This window comes from Syngnathus floridae, chromosome 2 (genome assembly GCF_059516105.1).
Source record: "Syngnathus floridae isolate MCC-2025c chromosome 2, RoL_Sflo_1.0, whole genome shotgun sequence".
In the NCBI taxonomy this organism is placed as follows: Eukaryota; Metazoa; Chordata; class Actinopteri; order Syngnathiformes; family Syngnathidae; genus Syngnathus; species Syngnathus floridae.
In genome coordinates this window covers 1,475,001-1,502,718 of record NC_142414.1, presented here as the reverse complement: position 1 = coordinate 1,502,718, position 27,718 = coordinate 1,475,001, and the positions used below count along the sequence as shown (strand labels likewise).

At 41.9% G+C, this 27,718-nt stretch overlaps 1 protein-coding gene and 2 long non-coding RNA genes across 11 annotated transcripts in view; 1 reads left to right on the top strand and 2 right to left on the bottom strand.

Annotated features, from left to right (window-relative positions):
- itpr3 (inositol 1,4,5-trisphosphate receptor, type 3) overlaps positions 1 to 27,718 on the bottom strand; it is a 469,401-nt gene that overhangs the window by 437,571 nt on the left and 4,112 nt on the right. For all 5 annotated transcript variants that reach the window (XM_088368417.1, XM_088368419.1, XM_088368416.1 and 2 more), the window contains exon 2: positions 6,515 to 6,585. In XM_088368417.1, coding sequence (XP_088224543.1) covers positions 6,515 to 6,585 — 71 coding nt within the window. The remainder of the gene's footprint in view (positions 1 to 6,514; positions 6,586 to 27,718) is intronic.
- Positions 246 to 11,300, top strand: LOC148401253 (uncharacterized). Of its 4 annotated transcripts, XR_015857046.1 has the most exons (5): positions 247 to 579; positions 677 to 761; positions 887 to 5,020; positions 5,484 to 5,553; positions 5,681 to 11,300. It is a non-coding gene; the product is annotated as an uncharacterized LOC148401253 (long non-coding RNA). The 4 variants fall into 4 exon arrangements; XR_015857043.1 differs by having other exon boundaries at positions 246 to 579; positions 887 to 5,553; XR_015857044.1 differs by having other exon boundaries at positions 5,484 to 11,300.
- Positions 7,192 to 13,392, bottom strand: LOC148401252 (uncharacterized). 2 transcript variants are annotated; one of them, XR_015857042.1, is made up of 4 exons: positions 9,702 to 13,392; positions 9,474 to 9,587; positions 7,737 to 7,775; positions 7,192 to 7,603 (listed from the first exon to the last, which is right to left on the bottom strand). It is a non-coding gene; the product is annotated as an uncharacterized LOC148401252 (long non-coding RNA). The 2 variants fall into 2 exon arrangements; XR_015857041.1 differs by having other exon boundaries at positions 9,474 to 13,392.

The window sequence follows — 27,718 nt, the reverse complement described above, 5'->3', positions numbered from 1 at the left end:
GCTTCCTGTTAACAAATCTCAAAATGACCACGAGCTTGTCACTGCTGTTTCTTGTGAGTAGCGGATGACAGGCTTCAACCTGGTTGGAGTCCAAAGCAATTCCTTTTGACTGCAGAAACGCAGCCACCTCTTGCTCGGTTGAGAATTGCATTCAGCTCGCAACTGGGTTCCCCATCGCTGCCTGCCGTCACCGCCCTCGCATACGACCGTGGTGTGATTGGTCGTCCAGTGATGACAATATCATTTATTCTTGTGTGTTGCTTGAGGTCTGCATTTCGACCTTCAAGGTGAGCAAGCTGCTTGTCCTTCTCTGCATTTAGCATATGGAGCAACTTCATCTCTCCAAGATATTTTTCTGCTGCGTCCCAACAGCAGAAACTTCTACCGAAAGGAAGTCAAGTGACTTTGTAAATGGCAGCAATTTTGTTTAATGAAAAAATATATGGCTTTTCTAATTTTACGTTCGCACCTTTATTTTAAAGAGCAGAGCTTTTTTTTTTACTCCTTCCTGTTTGATGACGCTATAAAGGCTTCCTGCTCACGTCTTAGTTTGCGACACGTTTTCCTTGCTTTAGAGTGGTAAGACACTTAAACTATGTTTTTACTTGTTATGTTTGTGTTGAATGTCAGGAGACATTGTTTATTGTACCTTTGTGTTTTTGTGCCGTTTGCCTAGTTTATGTAAAGACGCACTGCAAGGTATATTCGGAAGCTAGGGTGCAGAAACAACTCAAACTTAGCTCCGTTGGAAGTAGAAGGAGGTACGAGGAAATTAAGCATGTATTATTTGTATTATTATTTGTATTACATGGCGTGTATCATTGTGTCATTATTTATTTTTTTTAGTAAGAGCTGCTTTTGTGACGTTTAAATGTTCATTTCATAGTTTTCAGGGTGCCATGCTGTTGGTGGCGTAAAGAGGAGAATTAAAATGCACCAGTCGAAACCTCTGCATTTCACGTGGTTACTCCAAGTGGGCCGCTACAGTGAAACTCCTTGCATGTGTTGAACCTGCCATCCCTGCAGAGAAGCTGACGTGACTATATTACTTCATCTATCATATACCTGAAGCCAGCCAGCTATTTCCACTCGTATTCATGTCCTTCCCAGATGCTTGAGGTACAACTATGAATGCTGAAAGAGACATTGGGTGCCAAGAAACAACATTTTGAGGTCAAAATAATTTGTCAACTGGTTACAATTCCTGATTTATCTGTTTATGAAAGGGTTAATGGGTAAAGCTCTATCGCTATTAAAGTCTATAGCACGCCCGGTGTTATTGTTTATGCAAAGATTTTTGAAGGTCTATAATCTGTGAATGCTTGATGCAAAAATTACTCTGTGGTAAAGACAACTACAGCTTGTAAGTATGAATTCAAGGATAAGACATTCAAAGACCATATCAGACCTAAAACTATAGCACAACCAAACAAGATGTCACTCCCTACAGAAAAAACAAATCCTAGAGTTGTATAATGACGTTTCAAATTGTATTCCTTGTGCAACACAACTTTGTCAGTGCATAAATGGCACTCTGGGTGCCCCTGTGCTCAACAAAGAAATATTGCACTCCCCACTTTTCCTGAAATTGTCTGTGGTCATCACCGACCTCCGAGACATCGTTGGGACTCTGTAATATGTGATTCCACTTGGAATCAGTCTCGGGTTTAACTTTTTTCAGTTGAGCGGGGCTGTGGCACATGCGCACTTTCGCGCTCCGATCGTTATCGGAGAAAGGCGTATACATGGCAGAGAGATCTGGATAGCTATTGGAGTTCTCCTTCTCCGATCGTATCGGATAATGGCAGTTACCCGAATTTCTCAATTGTCATGTAAACGCATTTACTGTTAAGTTTCAGTTTCACTCGCGACACGCCTAGTTGGAGGACTGTGGGCGCCAAGCGGAGTCAGCGGCTTCACCTCCGCCCGGCTGACTGGAGGAATGAATGAATAAGTGAGCGAGGCACTGGACATCCCGGCCGATGTCCCGCCCTTCAGACCCATATACCTCACCGTGATTGGTTCATTCAGCTCCGCACACCACAAGTGTCATTTATATCAATCTTGATGGCCGCACTAACATTAATCTTTCATATTAAGACGGGGGCTGCAAATTATCGTCCCGGGGGCCGCAGTTGCCCCGCAAGATGCGAGTTTGAGACCCCTGACCTACAGTGTCTTAAGAGAAAATTAAAGACCAACGAACAATAGTATGATCAGTACAAATCGTTCATGGAGAAAGCATTTTATTTGATTGATGGGTTTATCGGTGTACCATCTGTTGATGAAGCCCAGAAACCGATCGCTGAAGCTCAAGAGTTGTGCAAAAGAGGAGGCTTGAGCCTACATGAGTTCAACTCAAATGAGGAAGAAGCACTCTCTTGCTTAGAGCAGCGAACGTTGAGCCTTTAGGGTTTGATCTAACGCCACAGGAACGGGCTCTTGGCATTCAATGGTCTATAAAAGATAACACATTCAGCTTTAACATCAGCTTGAAAGATCAACCGTCGTGGTTGTTTGTCAGTCATTGCTTCTCTTTACATTCCACTTGGATTCAACGCTCCATTCAGCCGAAGTGGAAAGAGTATCCTTCAAGAACTTTTTCACAGAGGCATTGGCTGGGACAATCAACTTCCAGAGGACATAAAACCACGGTGGGAGGAATGGATGAATTGTCTTCTCAAGTTGAAAGAGGTTTCAATCCCAAGATGTTACCATCCACATGACTTTCACAACATTGTCAGAGCAGAGTTGCATCATTTTTCAGACACTAGCTGCACAGGGTGCTTGTTCTTACCTCAGGTACCAAACCAACAAGGATGAAGTCCATTGCAGTCTCGTCACGGCATAATCAAGGGTTACTTGTAACAAGTATGCCGAGACTGGAACTTGCTGCAGCGGTGATCTCTGCAAAGTTCAGTGTGATGTTAAAACGTGAACTTGACGTGAAAATAAAGCAATACTTTTTCTGGACTGACTCACAAGTTGTACTTGGGTACATCAACAATGATGCTCGCAGGTTCCACAGTTGGATGATGTGGACACTTCAGAAAACCCAGCCGATCATGCATCCCGAGGTCTTCGTGCTTCAGACATTCACTAAACCAACTGGCTACGAGGTCTGAAGTTTCTTTGGGAGTGTGAATGACAAATAAAATCCAATACTTCAACAGAATTACTCGTATGGGATCTTGAAGTCAAGACAATTCAAGTACTTGCAACTGAAAGTAAAAACTAAGATGACATCCTCATCCGTCTAAGTCAGTTCTCTTTGAGGACAAGACTTGTAAAAGTAGTAGCAAGAATCAAAAACGGGGGTCCAAATAAACCCTACGCAGTGAACATGTGACTGTAGAGGAGCTAGAGAAGGCTGCTGAGGCAGTGATTAAGATTGTACCGTAACAAGCATTCTCCCGTGAGATAGTTAATTTAAAGCAATAAGGACCATCCAAACTCAAGCTCTCTCTTCAATTTTGATCCAGTCTGATCTAAAATAATTCTCCATGTTGGTGAGAAATTAAAGGATGCAACAAATTGGTTGCAAAGCTGATGCACATATATGTGTCATGCAGAAAACTTCGATGGCCAACAGAGAGCCAGAGAATGGCTGATCTCCCTAAAGAGCATCTCGAAGCCTCAACACCTTTGGCCCATTTATTGTACAGAAATCTAGCAAAGAATACATAAGATACGGGCTCATTTTCACATCTCTGTATTCTAGAGCACTCCATATCAAATTGCTATAAGATTTGTCGACACTCTTTCATCAACGCATTCAGATGCCTCCAAGGAGCTGTCCGGCAACGACACCATGACCAAGGCACTAACTTCGTTGGTGCCAGAAATGAGTTTAAGGAAGCACTAAAACAATGCAACACCAAGCAACTGGAAATCTTTTGCATCAAGCATTTGCCGATTTTAGTAGGTTCATTTATTAAGAATCAAGAAATCCCGTGCAATTTATTGGTCATTCGTTGTAGCAGGATTTGGTGGGAGTGTAAATCGCAGCAATTTTGTTGAATGGAAATAATATGGCTTTTTAATTTTACCTTTGCACCTTTATTGTGAAGAGCCGAGCTCGTTTTTTGACTACTTCCTGTATAGCGACACTACAAAAGCTTCCTGCTCAGGTCTTGGTTTGAGACAAGTTTTCCTTGCTTCAGAATGGTAAGACACTTAAACGATGTTTTTGCTTGTCATGTTTGTGTTGAAAGTCAGGAGACATTGTTAATTGTGCCTTTCTTTGTGTTTTTTGTGCCGTTTGCCTGGTTTATGTAAAGGTATACAGTCAAACCTCGGTTTTGGAATGTCCCGGTTCTCGAACAAATCGGAATTCGAATGAAAAATTCGAGGTTTTTTTGCTTCAGTTGTCGAACAAAAATTCGGAGGTCGAACCTCGCGAGATGAGCCGAAAGGACCCTTGAAAACCCGACTGTGCGGCCCGGATGCCGACTGACTCCGTTCATTATTGTATTTTCGTTACTTTGAGGGTTCTATTAACGCTTAATCATGCCTCCAAAGAAAGTAAGTTGAAGCAGTAAAGCCATCCTAAAACACAAAGACGCTCTTAAAGCAATGCTACAATGAGCGCCCGGCGCGCTGCGGTTGCGCGATCGGACCAAATTAAGATCCCTGCGCACTGAGGTCCACTTAAATTTTGGAAAGTACATCAGGACTTTAAAAATATTTTCTAAATTTCAACGACGGCTCTGTCACAATAATGCGACCATAGTGGTGTAGTTGCGCGGTCGGCGGCACGCTACGGTTGCGCGGTCGGCGGTGCGGTGCAGTTGTGTGATTGGACAAAAATGAAAAAATCCTTAAAAAAGGGTTTTTTTTAGTCTTGGAACGGATTAAAATTTTTTCCATTATTTGTAATGGGAAAAATAGATTCAGAATTCGGCCGATTCACTTCTCGAACCGCCTTCTGGAACGGAGTGTCAAAAACCAAGGTTTGACTGTATTCGGAAGCTGGGCTGCAGAAACAACTCAAACTTAGCGCCTTTGGAAGCAGAAGGAGGTAAGAGGAAATTAAGCGTGTATTATTTATTTGTGTCTAACAAATGTCATTATTTAAATTTTTTAATAAGAGCTGCTTTTGTGACGTTTAAATTTAATAGTTTTCACAGTGCCATGTTGTTGGTGGCGTAAAGAGGAAAGAATTAAAGTGCACCAGTCAAAACCTCTGCATCTCATTTGGTCACTTGTTGGCCGCTTTTTTTCAATACTGTTATTTACTTTTTACACCAAAGTTCATGCCTATTAATTCCATTAGAGCAGTTAAACATCACACTAAGTGCACCTGTTGTTGTGTCACTTAAGTCTTAAAGCAAACAACTTTAATGTACACAGCTGGGCATACACTTACCTAGTATAGAAAACCGCTTTTTGTTTCGTAGCCTGTTATTTAAACTTGATTCACGTACGTGCAGATTTGCAAGTCACTAATACTGAATATCCCTTCCTTTGTCACAACACCTAAGACCTGCTCATGGTCATCATGGTAACACAAGCAGGACTCTGCATTTACATGAGACAGAACCACCATCAAGTGTGAGTTAAGTGGGTTGTGAGTCTTTATCCTTTGTGGATTTTAAGAACAAATATCAGAGCTCTTTTACTAAGACCTGAAAAATCTTAAAATGTATACAATAAAAGTTATTTTGTTTCCTTCAATTAGCTGTTTTGGTTGGAAATGGTCCATGTCCTCAAGCACCCTACATGATTTCCAGCAAATATGGATATCCTTGGCAGCAAGCTTACATGCTCGGCCGCACATTTGCCTGCTGATGGTTCATCTTCATCGTAACTTGAGCCATTTTACCCACTTCAACATGGCGCTCTGGACACGGTGTGATTATTGACTCACATAATTTTTCCTTCGATGCATCCACACACAACACACATTTGCATAGACATAGCACACGCTATCTACTCAAATACAGCTGGGAATCACTCTGATCTACTTAATAATTAGGTCGTTGAGTTAATGACTGACATCAAGTTAAAAAAAGGCTGCCAGTCTGAATGGGCAGGTTACATATATGCGACTGTATGCATTTGAATAGTGACAGACGGCACCATTCTGCATGGCAGGAGCTGGAATAACAGTCAAGGTGGTCAACAGAGAGGAAAATAGTGAACGTAACGCGAGATTTTAGATTAATTAACATTTCGACATTAACATAATGATTAAATTATTTATAAGTCCTCCTTGTCATTCTAAAATACAAATAAAGTGAGTGTCGTTGAAACCATTGACATTTCTACCTCACCACTCTTGGCTACGACTCAGCATCCAAACACTTCTCTGAGCCAACGTAGCAGCCATTGCTCCACAAAAGGCAGTAGCTAAAAACTAGCTCACTTACTTCTCAAGATTGTTTTAGAAGTAGTTTTTGCTGACTTTGATGATAAAAAAAAAAAAAAACAATGCTACACAAGCGCGAATTGAAACACACACACACACACACACACTAACAGACACTAACACAACTACAAACAAACATCTGACCTCTGAACTTCTTGGGCGGGTTCTCCAGGTCTCCGGCGGCTGGTTCCACCACACAACGATCGTCCACCAAGCTGCACGCGCACGCACGCACGCACGCACGCACGCACGCACGCACGCGCGCACACACACACACACACACACACACACACACACACACACACACACACACACACACACACACAATTAGTATTCCATCCACTATCCATGCATTATGTCCAGCAAAAGACACTAAGTGAATACCAAACTATTAATTACACTGTTTTTTTTTTTCTGTATTGTACAACAGGAACACATTGGTGATATAAACCTATACCTCATATGAGGGCAAATAATTTGCATACATAAATATTTATTCATTGTTGGCATTTTGGTTGGAATATGCATTGGATCAACTAATTTCCAACATTCATTGTTGGCATTTTGGTTGGAATATGCATTGGATCAACTAATTTCCAACATTTATATTTCGGAAAGCATCTTCCTATTGATACAAACATCAATCAAAGACTGTGATCTACATTTAACATTATATACAACCGTATATCCCACACTATAATTCAAGAACCTCATTACAAGTTTACTCTACCAGCTACGGTTGAAAATTTTGCATTTCCTTTTAAAATTTTAGAAACTATATTAGACCACGATGAATTCCAAAACAAATACATAAATGCACATTTTCACTGTTCATTTTTTAATTGCAGCAAAGCACTTTACACATCAAATAATAATACAACTACAAGGACGGTGAAAACATTGAATTGAAACACAAATTAATAGCACAAACACAAAGTAGGAGCAATAGACCAATGTAGGCATAACAATAACAACAATATGATGAAGAAGCCTTTGTACAAGTGGGGCACCCTCAAAAGCCATCCTGGTTAGTCAATGAGGAAAGTACTGTAGCAGTGCCTGCAAGGAGGTGGTCCACCTCACTTCTCGCTCAGATCAGTTGGAGCAGGAGTCCAACAGCAACATTCAATTGGGTTGGTCATCGTCATTTTCCCCGGAGGAGAGGGCAGGGTGACCCAGGACATGCTGGAGAGACTATGTCTCCTGGCTGGCCTAAGAACAACTCCGGAAGACCTGGAAGTAATGGATGGGAAGAATGATGTTTGGGCTTCCCTACTGAAGCTGCTGCCCTCGCGAGCCAACTCTGGATAATCAGTAGATGATGGATGGGTCGGTGGAGTTTAAAAATTAAATACTATTAGATTACCTCCAAGATGAAGCATCTTCCACGCTCCTCAAACTCAACCTTTGAGGAAAAAAATGTTAAAGTCAAAGTCATGTCAAGCTTGAAGGAAAAAAGCTGTAATTTGCTGCGTGAGTAACAGATTCAGCAACTACAGTATTTTCCGGACTATAACTCGCAGTTTTTTTACATAATTTGGCCGGGGGTGCGACCTATACTCAGGAGCGACTTATATGTGAAATTATTAACACATTATTATATCACTTCACATGTTATTTCCACACTAAATCGCATGAGCGCACTCTAGGCTTGTGGAATATTTGGAACTGCAATTGACGATGAATCTGACATAAGCCACGTAGAAGACGAAGTGAAATGCATCTTGTACTTCAAGGGGTAGCGGATTTGTTTATAAGTGACACTGAAGAAAGATTTCCTTGGATTTATTGATTTAGAGTGACGCGGATGGTTTGATAAACTTGTTAGCATGTTATTTATGCTATAGTTATTTGAATAACTCTTGATATGTTACGTCAGGCACATTCTCAGTTCCTCGTTTATGTGTTAATGTAACGTTAGCATACCGTACCATTCAGCCTGTTGTTGCCTATTTATGTCTGTTCTTGGTTTTGGATTTTGTCAAATCGATTTGCCCAAAAATGCGACTTATACTCCGGTGCGACTAATATATATCATTTTTAGTGAATGTATTATTTCTTGTCTACTCAAAGAACTAGAAAATGTTTAGAATTTGGGACATACAAGTCCAAACGTAAAGGTGCAAAGCCCAAATAAATTATTAAAAACAGAAACAATCTCATTAAGAGTAATTCGAAGTTCAACACCAAATTCCTGAATGCTCTCACAGGATCATACCTTATTGTTGCCGTTTGACCAGAAAGGGCGAATGGGGCTGCTCGTCACGCGACATGAGTTTTCATCAAATCGAGTGTCTGTTGTCATGCTTTTGTCCCATTTTGATAACGTACGTGTCGTGTGAATGTTTGTGGCCAGGGTTGCCAAATCCCCTTTCTCCTGCCTTCTTTACAGTGTGATTAGCGGGGTTGCATTTTGAAGTCTATGAAGAGAAAACCTGACATCCTTGAACGAAAATGAACTGCCGTTCAAAACCATACAATGGCTCCAAAATGGGCGTTCACAAAAAACCTTCACGGAGCAAAAATGTGCTACGTTCATTCGTGTTCGCCAAAATATTAACGAGTTTATGAACTTTTGTTAATTTAATGTGTTCAGGTACAATACTGCCTGTTAAATATTGGCCTGGCCTGGAGCTCAACTCTCCACACTCTCAGAACGTAAACACCAAATAATTGTTTTTCCTCGATTATATTAATTTTGAGATTGTCTGGAGCCAAATTCATAACCACGATTAAAATTTGATTCATTGAGCAAGTAAGTAAGCAAGCAAGAGACCCAGAAGATAGATACTTGTATGAAAAAGATACTCAAACTGACATGAGACCATAACAAATGATGCCGTTACATAGCTCACCCCGTATTCTCTTTCTCTCTGTTCTTTGGGATTCTGCATACTGACTACAGTAATCCTTGGAGCAATGCAGCTTCATTAGTTCAGTATGCAAACCTATGTCCATGCCTAGTTTTAGTTTAGAGACAAAGTAAAAGTTTAAACTAATGTAGGGACATGCATGACAATTAATGTTTATCAGTTACAGTAAACATACAGTAGTATAATTTTACTTCTAAATAAAAAAAGAGCTACAAAAGTAAACAACTCACCCATTTCTTAACATCCTCCCGTAGGGTTTTCAAATGGTAAGAGATCAGCACTTTTTCCATTGTACGATGTGTTCAACTGGAGCTTGCCCTGCTAGTTGTAATACAACTGCCCACCTCATGTTGCAGAAAAAAAAACGTTCATTTAGCACCACCAACACAATTTCAATTATGTGTTGCAAAGACACTCGAAAATGAATCACTGAAACGTGAAGCCAAACAGTAACTTACCTTTAATTATGTAACTTAGATGCCCCCTGAATAGTGGTCTTTCAGCTTTCAGGCTGTTTGGAGGTATTAGTCCAGCTGAAGTAAGTTCATTATCATAGATATAACAATATAATAGATAATGTTTGATCTCTCCATAAAAATCCTCCATTTCTCCTAAGAATTAGAATAAAACTGGAGAGAATGCATCTGTAATTTGAAAAACGCTTTTGAATGTTTTAGGACCTCAAACGGATCTGAAAACCTGAGTACTTGGCGTACCTACACCGGTCCCAACATGGTGCTGTGCATTAAAACTAGGGAAATTTTGGGCTAACTATTTTAGCGAATGCAGGACGAGTAAATTAATGGTGACCCGAGATATTCACATTATTACTCCCTTTCCCCAGCAAGATCTCAATGCGCAAGCTCCGAGGTACTCTTTAAGTACAGTGGTCCTTCATTTATCGCGGGAGATGTGTTCCAGAACCATTCGCAATAAGCAAAAATCCACGAAGTAGAAACAGTACGTATATCTATTCTTTGGAAATTGTGCTATATAAACCTTATACGCTATATCAACCTTTCACATTCCCACACTATTCTATGCATGTATTGTATCTGTGCTGTAAATAAAAGAACAAACACATAATATTGTCACGTGTCCAGACTCCTTCTGCACCGGTTGGTACCGTTTCCTCTCGCGTGGCCAGCTGCCGCCTCCTGCACTTGAACTCATTGCTCAGAGGCACGCCCCACGCTATCGGCGCTCATTGCCGTTGTCCTGAATCCTTCAGCATGGGGGTTCTTTGTGTGCAGATGTGTCGCATCTCCGCTCTTGCCCTGCTGATGTGCTCTCTGCGCTAGACCTTGGTTGCAGGCATCGCTTATGCGGAACTAACCCTTTGAACCCAAATATAATTCTATTCTGATTTGTCCTGTGATGAGTATTTTCATATCATTTGGTAATTTGGTTTCATTCCAAGTGGAATACTAGACTCTGTAAACTTGACTGGTGATTATCTTCTTATTTAATCCATATCAGACATTTACAAACAGGTGCTTTCATTTTAAATTTCACACCGAAGCTATGCGATCGGTATCGGGTTGGCATCAGCTGTTCACATTCATGGAGGATTGGTATCAGGATTGGTAGCACAAAATGCTGATCGAAACATCCCTCCTTAATAATTATGATCACGATCCAATTCAAGATACTATACTTTTTATGGAATGGATAATTACATCCAGTCATTGACATTGGTTGAAGTAATGTTTAATATTTTTGCTTTAATTACCATTTATACAAACCCTTGTCAGAAGATGCATTAATTTTTTCATTTCACTTAATCCTCCTAAAATTTGATATCGGCCATCCCTAATTATCAACCGCGCTAGTTAGTTAGTTAGTTAGTTAGTTAGTTAGTTAGTTAGTTAGTTAGTTAGTTAGTTCCTCCCTTTCCTATTGGAACATTGGACGATGACTTCTCTCCATTTGCTCTGGTCACTGGCGATCCTTCCTGCTCCATGCCAGCTAACTCCCATCTCTCTCAGGTCTACCTTGGCTCAATCGCGTTAAGACTGATGCTAATGGATACAAATTATACAACAAAGCACACACATATGCACCAACACATACCAAGAGTCGAAAAACTTTCATAATATTGCTGATTTGACTTTTGAAATACACATTGTTTGCTTTTTAGAATCAGCCCTCATTTACTGACAGTAGTCAAACATATACATGTCCGCACCTTCATGCACTCACACACACGCAACACACACTGTAAAACAGGAACAGGATGTGGTCATGGGTTTTAAGAGATTTGCACAGTGTTTGTGTGTGTGCGTGTGTGCGTGTGTTTGTGTATGCAAGTGCGTGCATGTGCGTGCGTGTGTGTGTGCGTGTGTACGCATGTGTGCATTTGCATGTGCGTTTGACTACTGTCAGTGAATGAGGGCTGACTAAAAAGCAAACAATGTGTATTTGAGAAGTCAATTCCACAATATTCTAGAACTTTCTTGACTCAGATTGCCTCAGCACCGTGTCTCACAGGTTTGACTTGTTCACACCTTTGATCAACACACACGTACCTAAAAGGTTTTTAAACGTAAGCAAGCTTGTTTTTATCTCCTTCACTTGTCAGTTTGTTTTCTTCCATCAGATCAGCAGAGTTCATGCTAAGTCACAACATCTCAGGTAGTAGCATAACGTTTTGTTTAAAGAATGGTAGTGAAGCATTATATTACTGAAAATACTAGATAGTAATGCAACCTCGGTTCACAAATGTCCACCCTAAAATACAATTTGGGTTATAAACAAGTTGTTCTCAGAGGAAAAACAAGGGTCTCACAAAAAAAAAAAAAATAAGGATGTGGTTTGACCACTATTTCCCTATTTTCCCGGAACACGTCACGCAGGTCGGCTTCCAACAAAGAGGCCAACCCTTCATCTGAGTGTGGATGTTTAGAGCATCTTCTTTTCAGAAAGAGGGTGGAGGTGGTACCCCATACGTGGATTTCAGGAGAAATGAATATCAAATGAACCCTTACCAATTTTAATTGAATATATAACGACGTATGAACAATTCAGCTTTCATAAAGATCTCAGAACGCGTCGTGTTTGCATATGTTGAACAATTTAGCTTAAATAAAGTCTCTCGGAACACATCGTGTTCGCCAATGTTCGTGGCTGATGAAAGGAATAAGACAACCGTGACAGGGCACTTCAGCTGCAAAGACAGTAGCCATAATAGTTTTTCAAACCTTCTGTGTCACTCCAAATCATTGAATCCTTCAAACTCTTCGTCCTCCGTGTCACTTACAAACCAAGCCACGAATGATGCAGGTAGTACGTGGGGACCTTCGTCATCTTCATCATCCCATGATCGAATCTTTGTCTTTTATGTAAACGACCGCCGCGCCGCTACGCTGACCTCACTTGAAATTCAAATTACAGTAATTTCTTGCTACATCGTGGTTCATTTATCGCGGTTTCACTTTTTTTTTCTTTTTTTTTTTAATGTTGAAAATTTGTGAAAAAAATTCACATATAAGTCGCCCACCCCACCCAAACAATGACATAAACCGCGACTTGTAGTCCGAAAAATACGGTAGAGATGTCCATGCAAATTTTGGTGCCAATTGATAGCTGTTTTTGGACATTTTAAGCGACAATCCGTACAATTATTTCCAATTGGGGAAATTGTGATTGCTTCCTTCCATGACATTGTCAACCAAGGCGTTTCATTATTTCTCCAAAATGAATGGATAAAATAGAAAATTTTCCTGATTAAAAAATAGCTAGTTAGTGAATGATGAACCATCCTCTCTTTACTCTCCCTTTAATAAGTTTTCCGACTGAGTGAGTGGTCATTGAATGCACCCGAGGTCTCCTGCAGAACGAGAGTAAGAAATAAAAAAAGAATATAGAAGAAAATAAACCTAAAGATAGAAATTTCCAAACCCAAAGTCTCAGATTGTAAGATCTGGATCCACACAAATGTATCATGCCCTGAGAAGGAGAAATCTGTTCCTATTTGAGAGAAAGAGGAACTGGAACAATTTCTATGAGTACATTGACTTTAGTGGAGATAAGATCGAAACGATAGGAGTTCATTCAGATTTAATCGAATGAGTTCTACGGATGCTTTATGCGGCACTTATAGATACAGTGGGGGAAATAAGTATTTGACCCCTTGCTCATTTTGCAGGTTTGCCCACTTACAAAGAATGCAACGATCTACTATTTTAATCATATGTACATTCTAACAGTGAGAGACAGAATCCCAAAGAAAATTTCAGAAATTCACATCATATAAATTTATAAAAATTGATAACCGTCTGATGAGGAAAAACAAGTATTTGAACCCCTGGACAAACAGCACGTTAATATTTTGTAGAAAAGCCATTATTGGCCAGCACGGATGTCAAACGGTTTTTATAGTTGGTGACAAGCTTTGTGCACATTTCGGCAGGGATGTTGGCCCACTCCTCTCTGCAGACAGCCTCCAAATCATCCAGGTTCTGAGGTTGTCGCCTGGCAACTCGAATTTTAAGCTCCCTCCAAAGATTTTCAATTGGATTCAGGTCTGGAGACTGGCTAGGCCACTCCAGAACCTTGATGTGCTTCTTCTTCAGCCACTCTTTTGTTGCTTTGGCGGTGTGCTTAGGATCGTTGTCGTGCTGAAACACCCATCCTCGACCCATCTTCAGCTCTCTTACTGAGGGAAGGAGATGTTGGTCCAGAATTCTACGATACATGGCCCCGTCCATCCTCCCCTCAATACGATGGAGTTGTCCCGTCCCCTTGGCTGAAAAGCACCCCCAAAGCATGATGTTGCCATCACCATGCTTGACGGTGGGAATGGTGTTCTTTGGGTTGTACTCGGTGTTCTTTGCCCTCCAAACACGACGAGTTGAGTTGAGGCCAAAAAGTTCTATTTTGGTCTCATCTGACCACATCACCTTATTCCAGGCCTCTTCTGAGTCGTCCAGGTGCTGAACTACATGCGGGTCTGTACAAGTTTCTTCTTGAGCAGGGGGACCATGCGTGCGCGGCAGGATTTCAATCCATGACGGCGTACTATGTTACCAACCGTTTCTTTTGTAACTGTGGTCCCAGCTGCCTTCAGTTGATTCATCAGTTCCCCCCTTGTGGTTTTGGGATGATTCCTCACCATTCGCATGATCAGGGAGACCCCACGAGGTGAGATCTTGTGTGGAGCCCCAGACCGAGGGAGGTTGGCGGTGGTGTGGTGCTTCTTCCATTTCCTGATAACTGCACCGACAGTTGATCTTTTCTCTCCAAGTTGCTTTCCGATTCTCTTGTAGCCCATCCCAGCATTGTGCAGATCAACAATCCAGTCTCCAGACCTGAATCCAATTGAAAATCTTTGGAGGGAGCTTAAAATTCGAGTTGCCAGGTGACAACCTCAGAACCTGAATGATTTGGAGGCTGTCTGGAGGGAGGAGTGGGCCAACATCCCTGCTGAAATGTGCACAAAGCTTGTCACCAACTATAAAAAACGTTTGACATCTGTGCTGGCCAATAATGGCTTTTCTACAAAATATTAACATGCTGTTTGTCCAGGGGTTCAAATACTTGTTTTTCCTCATCAGACGGTTATCAATTTTTATAAATTCATATGATGTGAATTTCTGGAATTTTCTTTGGGATTCTGTCTCTCACTGTTAGAATGTACATATGATTAAAATAGTAGATCGTTGCATTCTTCGTAAGTGGGCAAACCTGCAAAATCAGCAAAGGGTCAAATACTTATTTCCCCCACTGTAAGAGACATCTGACAGCGACTTCTCGAGGGATTTGGACTGGCACAGAATGGCACGCTTGGTATGAGAACTAATGAAGTGCTATTTCACTGATTCTGTTTAGTTGTTTGTGTATTTAGTTATTTATTTAGTTAGAGACCTGTGGGAGTCATCACAGTTATGTTAAGGATAGACTCTATGGTCAGGTGTGGGTTTGTTTTTCGTGTTATTTGTTACTTATTTTAGCTGATTGTGCCCCAATAGATAGATAAATCTTATGTATTATTGTTGTTGTTTTTATTAATACTGGTAGTAGTATTATTATTATTGACTAATGTTGGAACATGAAAGCGATTATTCTATTTAATGACTGGAGGAACTGAAAATGCTACCTCCATAATTTCATATCTTGATTTTAATAATAAACATTTTAATATTTTGGTAAAAGGACAAATGAAAGCGAGTATGATTTTCACCTAGAAACCAACTTTTTCCACAACATGTACGATGAATGTATGTACGTATATACCAAATGACAATTAAATGTTGAGATTAAAATGGTAGATATGTTTTCAATTATACATATAAATAGTAGAAATTTAATTGTAAAGGGTCACTTGTTTTCTGATCACACTGAAGACTAAGTTTAGGGTTTTAGCTGTTTCAGAAACCTGTTTGAATGATGAAAAAGTACATGATTATGAATTGCAAGGTTATCATATGTCTTTTGTTTATAGAAAAAGGAAAAGGGGAGGAGGCATGGTTTTATATGTTGAGGAGAGCCTACAATGAAAGCAAGGGAAGAACTACATGGCTTACAGATGAAACTCGAACACAATTACGTATGCAGGAAGCTTGAGCGCAATTAGCATGCAACTAAACTTGAGATCTTCCGTCAGGCATGATGTAACAGCCTGCAGAAAGACAAGCAGCTCTCATTTTAGCAAAAATTATTTCTATATATTTATTATTATTTTTCTACATTTAACCGTCTCAATAAATACAACCCTAAACACTCATTTGATAATGTGGCTAGTATCATGTGGGGTGGGGTGTATTTGAATGAACTAGGTGTTCTTTTTTGAAGTTGATTTTTTTTGTTTTTGTTCTGGGCAAACTTGAGTGATTTAATCATCACTGCGAATGTGAAATGAAATTGGTTAAAAGATTATGCGAATAGGATATCTTTGTAAAACAAAATTCATGATAGTTAGCAACTGTAAAATCAATTCAGCGATGAAATTGAAAATAGGGAGATACAGAAATTGAAAGAGTTTTTTATTGGTAACATATTAACAGTTATTCAAATAACTATAACATAAATAACAAGTTTGTCAAACCATCCGTGTCACTGCAAATCATTAAATCCATCGAAACCTTCGTCCTGACGTCAGACTCATTGTCAGTTCCAGTTCCAATTATTCCACAGGCCTATATAAACTATATATCAAATGACTATAACGTAAATAGCAACTTTATCGAACCATCCGTGTCACTCCAAACCATTAAATCCATCAAAATCTTCTTCCTCCGTCTCAATCTGTGTCCTCTGTAAAAAACAACTCCGCTGACCCCGGAAGTCAGTGGATGGATTCAGACTCATCGTTAGTTGCAGTTTCAATTATTCCATAAACCTAGCGCGCCCTCATGCGGTTTAAAGTGAAAATAACATGTGAAGTGATAAACTACTAGCAAGTAAGTAATGTGGTAATGATCACGTAATAACGTGTTAATAATTTCACATATAAATTGCTCCTGATTATAAGTCGCAGCCCCGGCCAAACTATGAAAAAAAATGCGACTTGTAGTCTGCAAAATACGGTATATTTTATTTATTTGAACAATCTTAACAGAAGTGTTTTTTGATTTTTGTTAAACTTCTGACTAGTTTAAGAACAGTTTCACATATGATGAAGTAGAATGATCATAATACAAATGTATATTTTAGTAGTCTTAGTTAATTGAGGTTAATTAGAGGTACCTTATTATTGAGGAATGGTCTAAAGATATGTTATAAAAACAGCCGTTCCCAAACTTTTTAGCTCCACGGACCTGATTACTGTCAGACAATATTTTCACGGACCGGTGTTTGATGACGTCACGATTTTTGCGAACTGCAATTCTAGAAAATCAAATGTCGAAAGCAGTAATAAATCAATTAATCACAGATTGCACACTGTTTATGGAAGTTTTCTTCGCAAAAATTGGCCGTGTATGAGCCTCGTTTACAGTGTGTTTAGCGGTGTTTTATTTTGAAGACTAAGAAGAGAAAACCTGGCATCCGAAAGTAAATTGCCGTTCAAAACTATTCAATGGCCCCAAAATGTGGGCGCTCACAAAAATGTCCACGGAGCAAAAATGTGCTACATTCAGTTCACATTCGTCCAAAATATGAACGAGTTCATAAACTTTCATTCATTGAATGTGTTAAGGTACAACACTTGCTTGTTAAATATGGCCTGGATCTCCACTCTTACATTTTTCTTAACATTCTTACAACTTCATTGATTAAATGTATTGCAGCAAGCAACGCACTATGTGAACCAAGTGGCTTGATCATGACACAACTGTGCAGTGTCAGTGCTCTGTTCATCGGCATCACAAAAACAAAAGGACAAAAAGCTACTTTTAATATCCATCCATTTTCTATACCGCTTGTCCCCACGGAGGTCGCGGGCGTGCTGGGGCCTATCCGAGCAGTCATCAGGCACAAGGAGGGAGACACGCTGAACCGGTTGCCCGCCAATTGCAGGGCACACAGAGACGAACAACCATCCGCATTCGCACTCACACCCACACCTAGGGGCAATTTGAAGTGCTCAATCGGCCTACCAAGCATGTTTTTGGGATGTGGGAGAAAACCGGAGTGCCCCAAGAAAACCCACGCGGGCACAGGGAGAACATGCAAACTCCACACAGGGGAGGTGGAATCGAACCTACACCCTCATAACTTTGAGCCAGACGTGGTAACTTGTATTCCACCCTGCCTACCCTACTTTTAATAGACTGAATGAAATTATTAATGAATTTAATAATTGAAATGAATAATTATTATATTCATACTCATTCCCCAGCAGAATTGGCAACAGGAATGTCACCCATTTAAAGCCAAATTGATTTGGTTTCTGATTTGCCCAATGATGAGTATTTGTATTTCATTTGGTAATTTGTTTTCATTCTAAATGGAAAGCTCAACGTAAACCTAACTAGTGATGATCAAAATTACTAGTGTTATTGGTTACTTGGTATCAGTGAGTAATCAAGAGTTCATGACTTATACTCGTATCGGTCAGCATAGAATTACGTGTTGTTTGAGGAAATAGCTTGTCTTTGCTGCTCCCCCGAACTTCAATCGCCAATGCAAGATGCAGCATGCACTTTGGAATTCACCCACATTAAGAAATACTCCACATACACAACACTCAAATCTTAACAGTAACACACACACACAAATATCTATCTATCTATCTATCTATATATATATATATATATATATATATATATATATATATATATATATATATATATATATATATATATCCATCCATCCATCCATCTTCTTCCGCTTATCCGGGGTCGGGTCGCGGGGGCAGCAGCTTTAGGAGGGACTCCCAGACTTCCCTCTCCCCAGCCACTTCATCCAGCTCATCCCGGGGGATTCCAAGGCGTTCCCAGGCCAGCTGAGAGACATAGTCTCTCCAGCGCGTCCTGGGTCGTCCCCGGGGTCTCCTACCGGTGGGACATGCCCATCCCCAGGGAGGCGTCCAGGAGGCATCCTGATAAGATGCCCGAGCCACCTCATCTGGCTCCTCTCAACGTGGAGGAGGAGCGACTCTACTCCGAGTCTCTCCCGGATGACCGAGCTTCTCACCCTATCTCTAAGGGAGAGCCCGGACATCCTGCGGAGAAAACTCATTTCGGCCGCTTGTATCCGGGATCTCGTTCTTTCGGTCGCGACCCATAGCTCGTGACCATAGGTGAGGGTAGGAGTGTAAATCGACCGGTAAATTGAGAGCTTTGCCTTTTGGCTCAGCTCTCTCTTCACCTCAACGGACCGGTACAGGGTCCGCATTACTGCCGACGCTGCACCGATCCGCCTGTCGATCTCGCGCTCCATCCTCCCCTCACTCGTGAACAAGACTCCAAGATACTTGAACTCCTCCACTTGGGGCAGGATCTCATCCCCGATCCGGAGAGGGCATTCCACCCTTTTCCGATCGAGGACCATGGACTCAGATTTGGAGGTGCTGACCCTCATCCCGACCGCTTCACACTCGGCTGCGAACTGTTCCAGCGAGAGCTGGAGATCACGGCCTGAAGAAGCCAACAGCACCACGTCATCTGCAAAAAGCAGAGACGCGATGCTGAGGTCCCCAAACCGGACCCCCTCAACGCCTCGGCTGCCCCTAGAAATTCTGTCCATAAAAATTATGAACAGAATCGGTGACAAAGGGCAGCCTTGGCGGAGTCCAACCCTCACTGGGAACGAATCCGACTTACTGCTGGAAATGCGGACCAGACTCTGGCATCGGTGATACACGGACCGAACCGCCCTTATCAGTTGGCTCGGCACCCCGTACTCCCGAAGCACCCTCCACAGAACCTCCCGAGGGACACGGTCGAACGCCTTCTCCAAGTCCACAAAACACATGTGGACTGGTTGGGCAAACTCCCATGCACCCTCGAGGATCCTGCCGAGGGTGTAGAGCTGGTCCACTGTTCCACGGCCAGGACGAAAGCGACACTGCTCCTCCTGAATCCGAGGTTCGACCTCCCGACGGACCCTCCTCTCCAGCACCCCTGAATAGACCTTACCAGGGAGGCTGAGGAGTGTGATTCCCCTGTAATTGGAACACACCTTCCGGTCCCCCTTCTTAAAGAGGGGAACCCCAGTCTGCCAATCCAGAGGCACTGTCCCCGATGTCCACGCAACGTTGTAGAGGCGTGTCAGCCATGACAGCCCCACAACATCCAGAGCCTTTAAGAACTCCGGGCGGATCTCATCCAGCCCCGGGGCCTTGCCACCGAGGAGTTTTTTAACTACCTCAGTGACTTCGACCCCAGAGATTGGAGAATCTGCCTCAGAATCTTCAGGCCCTGCTTCCTCAATGGAAGGCGTGTAGGTGGAATTGAGGAGGTCTTCGAAGTATTCTCCCCACCGACTCACGACGTCCCGAGTCGAGGTCAGCAGCACGCCATCCCCACTGTAAACAGTGTTGATGTTGGACCGCTTCCCCCTCCTGAGACGCCGGATGGTGGACCAGAATTTCCTTGAAGCCGTCCGAAAGTCATTCTCCATGGCCTCACCAAACTCCTCCCACGCCCGGGTTTTTGCCTCAGCAACCGCCGAAGCCGCGTTCCGCTTGGCCATCCGGTACCTGTCAGCTGCCTCCGGAGTCCCGCAGCCCAAAACGGCCCGATAGGACTCCTTTTTCAGCTTGACGGCATCCCTTACCGCCGGTGTCCACCAGCGGGTTCGGGGATTGCCGCCACGACAGGCACCAACGACTTTGCGGCCACAGCTCTGGTCGGCCGCCTCAACAATGGAGGCGCGGAACATGGTCCACTCAGACTCAATGTCCCCCGCCTCCCCCGGGACGTAGGAAAAGCTCTGCCGGAGGTGGGAGTTGAAGCTCTTCCTGACAGGAGATTCTGCCAGACGTTCCCAGCAGACCCTCACAGAGCGTTTGGGTCTGCCAGGTCGGACCGGCATCTTCCCCCACCATCGGAGCCAACCCACCACCAGGTGGTGATCAGTTGACAGCTCCGCCCCTATCTTCACCCGAGTGTCCAAAACATGCGGCCGCAAATCCGATGACACGACTACAAAGTCGATCATCGAACTGCGGCCTAGGGTGTCCTGGTGCCAAGTGCACACATGGACACCCTTATGCTTGAACATGGTGTTCATTATTGAAAATCCATGTCGAGCACAGAAGTCCAACAATAGAACACCGCTCGGGTTCAGATCGGGGGGGCCGATCCTCCCAATCACGCCCTTCCAGGTCTCACTGTCATTGCCCACGTAAGCATTGAAGTCACCCAGTAGAACGATGGAGTCCCCAGAAGGAGCGCTCTCCAGCACTTCCTCCAGGGACCCCAAGAAGGGTGGGTACTCTGAGCTGCCGTTTGGTGCATAGACACAAACAACAGTCAGGACCCGTCCCCCCACCCGAAGGCGGAGGGAGGCTACCCTCTCGTTCACCGGGGTGAACCCCAATGTGCAGGCGCCCAGCCTGCAATAAGTATACCCACACCTGCTCGACGTCTCTCACCGTGGGCAACTCCAGAGTGGAAGAGAGTCCAGCCCCTCTCGAGAGGGCTTGTACCAGAACCCAAATTGTGCGTGGAGGCTAGTCCAACTATATCTAGTCGGAATTTTTCTGCCTCGCACACCAGCTCGGGCTCCTTTCCAGCCAGAGAGGTGACATTCCATGTCCCAAGAGCCAGCTTCTGCAGCCGGGGATCAGACCGCCAAGGTCCCTGCCTTTGGCTGCCGCCCAGCTCACATTGCACCTGACCCCTTCGGTCCCTCCCACAGTGGGGTGAGCCCATGGGAAGGGGGACCCACGTTTCCTTTTCGGGCTATGCCCGGCCGGGCCCCATGGGCGAAGGCCCGGCCACCAGACGCTCGCCTTCGAGCCCCTCTCCAGGCCTGGCTCCAGAGGGAGGCCCCGGTGAACCGCGTCCGGGCGAGGGAAAACGAAGTCCATTTATTTCAATCGTCATAACGGGTTTCTGTGAGCCGTGCTTTGTCTGGCCCCTCAACTAGGACCCGTTTGCCATGGGTGACACTAACAGGGGCATGAACCCCCCGACAACATGGCTCCTAGGATCATAAGGGCACGCAAACCCCTCTACCACGATAAGGTGACGACTCACGGAGGGGTATATATATATATATACCATAAATGCCGGACTATAAACCGCACCGGATTATAAACCGCACCAGCTAAAATTCAGGGATATTTCAGTTTTTTTCTTACATAAGCCCCACCGGACTATAAGCCGCACGTGCATGCGAGTTTTTTGCAAAGAAAGACAGTACATAGAAAGCCTTTTTAACGTTTTAATAACATACTTGAACATGTCTTTCTAAACATGGCCTGTGACGCAGCAGTAGTACCGCAGTAACGCGGAAGTGAGCACGCGAGTTATTAGCAAAGAAAGACTGGACACAGAAAGTTTTTTTAAAGCTTTAATAACATACCTTAACATTTCTTTCCAAACACTGCCTGTGACACGGCAGTTAAACCGCAGCAACACGGAAGTAACACAGCAAAGTCACTGAGACGCGGCGGTAACACAGCAGCAACACAGCAGCAACACGGTAGCACAGCACTAACAGGGCTGGTTAAAAAAAACATACCAGTAAAAGTAAAAAAAAGAGCCGTCTTCATCTTCCTCCTGTGCACTGAAACCATCGAAGTCTTCCTCCTTAGTGTCCGATTGGAATAGCGTTAGATATCCTTCACCTCACACTTTCTCAGTCTCTCTTTCGTCGTCGCTTTTATGCATTTCTTCGAGTGTGAAGAGGGTCTGTTCTTGCTAATCTTATTCATGCACGAAGCGCTAAATTACATTTAATTAGCGAGCGACACGTATAGCTTAAAAGCGGCCTCATATGCATTTCTTTTGTCCCCCATAATGACGGTTTGTGTATAAAAGCTTCCTGACTTTGTGTTAGCGCGGGTGTGTGCGTTATGCGCGAGACGATCAAAACACAAACTAGCACGTCTTCTTCGGCGCATTATCTCTTCTTCGTCTGTCTCGCTCTTGCTTCCTGCTAGAGCGCCCCCTGGAGACTGGAGGCCGTAAAAATCCATAAGTACGCTCCAGAGTAGACACAAGATAATGTCATCAACATCGACTGCCTTTGGCTTAAAAGCGGCATCATATGCATTTCTTTTGTCCCCCATGATGACGGTTTGTGTATAAAGGCTTCCTTTCAGTAATGTCCATCTTGATCGCGTTCTGCGTGATGCGCGAAATGTAAACACAAACTAGCGCGTCTTCTTCGGCGCATTATCTCTTCTTCGCCTGTCTCGCTCTTGCTTCCTGCTAGAGCGCCACCTGGAGGCCGGAGGCCGTAAAAATCCATAAGTACGCCGCGCCGCCGTTTAAGGTTCAAAGTAACCTTCTGAATAAAATGCATTAAAAGTTCACATTCATTACAACTTGTTTTTGGTGAGCAAAATGTCAGAAGAATTGAATTTAAATGCTGATTGATTTTAATACAATGCTTTAATGCCACTGCTTTGTGTAATCTCTGAGTCACATGGCAGACTAAGAGAAAGGGTTTAGAGCACAGGTGTCAAACTCAGGGCCTGGGGGCCAGATACGGCCCGCCACATCATTCTATGTGGCCCGCGAAGACAAATTGTGCATCAAATTCGTGTGTCATTACTAGAATTGCAAATTGTCTTCACTTTTAATAATATCTTTTTTTTTAAATATTTGACCAGTTTTTACTCGTCTGAAATTGAAAACGAGTTATTTGTCAGTTTGTTTTGTAGCTTTTACTGTATATGATAGTGTTAAGAGTAAAAGTGATCAAGTCATCACAAAAATCTTGAAAAAAATCTTATATAATATTATTATTCATAATTTTATTGATAAAATTATTAATACCGTATTTTCCGGACTATAAGTCGCTCCGGAGTATAAGTCGCACCAGCCATAAAATGCCCCAAAAAGTGAAAAAAAACATATATAAGTCGCTCCGGAGTATAAGTCGCATTTTGGGGGCAATTTATTCGACAAAATCCCACACCAAAAACAGTCATGAACGAGCAACAACAGGCTAAACGATAGCAACAACAGGCTAAACGATAGGTATGCTAACGTGACAAACACAAACAAAGAGCTGAGAACGGGCCTGACGTAACATATAGAGTGATTAAGGACAACTATTACAAGAATAACATGTTTATAAAACCATCAGTGTCACTCCAATTCATTAAATAGCAACAACAGGCTAAACGATAGGTATGCTAACGTGACAAACTCAAACAAAGAGCTGAGAACGGGCCTGACGTAACATATAGAGTGATTAAGGACAACTATTACATGAATAACATGTTTATAAAACCATCGGTGTCACTCCAATTCATTAAATAGCAACAACAGGCTAAACGATAGGTATGCTAACGTGACAAACTCAAACAAAGAGCTGAGAACGGGCCTGACGTAACATATAGAGTGATTAAGGACAACTATTACATGAATAACATGTTTATAAAACCATCGGTGTCACTCCAATTCATTAAATCCATCGATCGTTCTTTGTCAACAATGGGTGCGCACGGCTGAGGGCGCTTGCACTTCAAAATATTCCACAGGCTCATATAACGATAGATAAACTATATTTCAAATAACTATAATACAAGCCAATAATATTATCAAACCATCCGTGCACTTTAATTCCATTAAATCCATCGATCAAATTCCTCGTCCTTTGTCAACATCGCCGCGCGTGCGCCCTGACGTCAGCCTCGTCTTTATTCCACAGATCTACTATATAACTATATTGTAGCGTTAACAAAGTACAAGGATAGACGTGGGTTTGGTAAACGGCTCTTTATTAAACAAAACAAACTTCCAAGCGTGTGGCGGCGTGGACTTCCAGACAGACCGGGCGTGCGTAATGGCCATGTCCGAGCCCCGCACACCGTTCGCGGACAGCCACTCGGCCGAGCGCCGGCCCCCGACTAAGCGGAGACCGGGCATGCGTAAAAGCCATAATAGTTTTTCAAACCTTCTATGTCACTCCAAATCCTTAATTCCTTCAAACTCTTTGTCCTCCGTGTCACTTAGAAATGATCACCGCTAATGATGCCGGTAGTCCTTGTGTGGGCACTTTCTATGTAAACAACCGGCGCGCCGCGCTACTGACGTCACTTGAAATAGTAATCCATTGGTACATCACGGTTCTCCAAACTTTCTTTCTGCTGCTCGATTACTGTTTTCAGCTGCATATTTTACAACTTGAAGTTTGTAACCTGCAAAATATGAGTTACTTTTTGGTGCCTTTTTTTCTTAAACCCACCCAGTTGATGAGTCACGGCCAACGGTAAAATTTAGAGCGCCCTCATCCAGTTTCGTCTGAAAACATAATTTTTTTGGGTTGTTTTATCAAAGTCAAAGTCTGCTTTATCGTCGATTTTTTTTTTATATATATACTAAGACACACAAAGAGATTGAAATTACGTTTCCACTATCCCCCGGTGAGATAGTACACATATGCATACAAGCAACACAAAAAAAAAACCAAGAAGGCACTAACAATGAATAAATAAGAGTGTTGAATAAATGATAAATAAACAAATAATAATAAATAATAATAATAAATATAAGAGGAGCAAAAATGGAGCAAGTGTACATACAGCAGACAGTGGACTTGGATATGGTGCTTTAAAGTGTTAATTGCTTTATTTGATGTTTTCTCTATTTTTTATGTTTTGAATATGTTCAAGATAAAGATATAAAAGCATGTGAAGTGATCAACTAAACTAAAAATAACATGGGAAGTGGTCAACTATACCTGTAAGTGATGTCTTAATGATGAAGTAAAAATTTGTGAAAAAAACATATATAAGTCGCTCCTGAGTATAAGTCGCCCCCCCACCCAAACTATGAAAAAAACCGCGACTTATAGTCCGGAAATTACGGTAATATATATTATTGGTGCTTCGCTCCCCTCCCTGAAGGACATTTACACCTCCCATCTCGCCCGCAAGGCAACCTCGATTGCCAGAGATGTGAGTCACCCGGCTCACTCTTTGTTTGACCTTCTGCCCTCTGGGAAGAGGTACAGGAGCCTGCGCTCCCGCACCACCAGACTCGCCAACAGCTTCTTTCTCCAGGCTGTTAGGGCCCTGAACTCGCTACCCCCTTCTGCGTAGCGTGCGGCACTGTTGCGCTATTTTCGGGAATGTCTGCTGTACGCGCACTTGCTCCTTTTTTTTTGCTCCTCTTATTTATTTATTTATTTGTTGTGTTATTTATTCATTATTTATTCAGCACGCTTTTGTTATACTTGTTTACTTGTTTGTCTGTTGTGAGCCATGTCTTGTCACCGTGGGATGGGGGGAACGAAATTTCGGTTTCTTTGTGTGTCTTTGGCATGTGGAGACATTGACAATAAAGCTGACTTTGACTTTGACTTTGATATAAGCTGCACCTGACTATAAGCCGCAGGGTCCAAAATTTTGGAAAAAAGTCGCGGACGGCACCTGCTATCACACCTCGAGATTGATGAGATACAACACAAATATATATACATAGATATATATATATATATATATATATATATATATATATATATATATATATATATATATATATATATATATATACGCATATATATATATATATATGCGCATATATATATATATGTGCATATATATATATGGCATGCCGTTCAGGAAATTAATATTTGAATATATTGAATGAACCTTGAATATATTGAATGAACTTCGGAATATATTGAATGAACCTTGAATATATTGAATGAACTTCGGAATATATTGAATGAAACTTGAATATATTGAATGAACTTCGGAATATATTGAATGAAACTTGAATATATTGAATGAACTTCGGAATATATTGAATGAACCTTGAATATATTGAATGAACTTCGGAATATATTGAATGAAACTTGAATATATTGAATGAACTTCGGAATATATTGAATGAACCTTGAATATATTGAATGAACTTCGGAATATATTGAATGAACCTTGAATATATTGAATGAATTTCGGAATATATTGAATGAATTTCGGAATATATTGAATGAACCTTGAATATATTGAATGAACATTGGAATATATTGAATGAACCTTGAATATATTGAATGAACTTCGGAATATATTGAATGAACCTTGAATATATTGAATGAATTTCGGAATATATTGAATGAATTTCGGAATATATTGAATGAACCTTGAATATATTGAATGAACATTGGAATATATTGAATGAACCTTGAATATATTGAATGAATTTCGGAATATATTGAATGAACTTCGGAATATATTGAATGAACTTCGGAATATATTGAATGAACTTCGGAATATATTGAATGAATTTCGGAATATATTGAATGAACTTCGGAATATATTGAATGAATTTCGGAATATATTGAATGAACTTCGGAATATATTGAATGAATTTTGGAATATATTGAATGAATTTCGGAATATATTGAATGAACCTTGAATATATTGAATGAATTTCGGAATATATTGAATGAACTTCGGAATATATTGAATGAATTTCGGAATATATTGAATGAAACTTGACTGACGTCATCATTGCCGCCATCTTGTACATGCATTTCGTTGCTGCCGCAATTATGAACCAGTCAGCTCGGAATATCGTGTCAGCTGTTCTTAGCAATGATGAAATTGTCAATGCACTGGCGAGTGCTTGTACCACCCAAAATCCCCCGGAGACACATGCCCAGCAATATAATACTTTGGACGAAGAAGTCCAGGCTGCTTTTAATCGGGGCGGTTTAATGTCAGACAATATTTTCACGGACCATATTCACGGCTCAACGTGCGGTTTAAATTAACCCTACCTATTCTTACTTCTTCTGTCTTGGGCCCTTTCTAGTGAACGGGCGTAGATTGTTGTGGGGCACTGCTGTGAGGTCGATGGCAAGCTGAGGTTGCGATGATTAACAGAAGCCTGGTCTGTTGTGCGCCCAGGTCTGCCCCGATTAAAAGCAGCCTGGACTTCTTCGTCCAAAGTATTATATT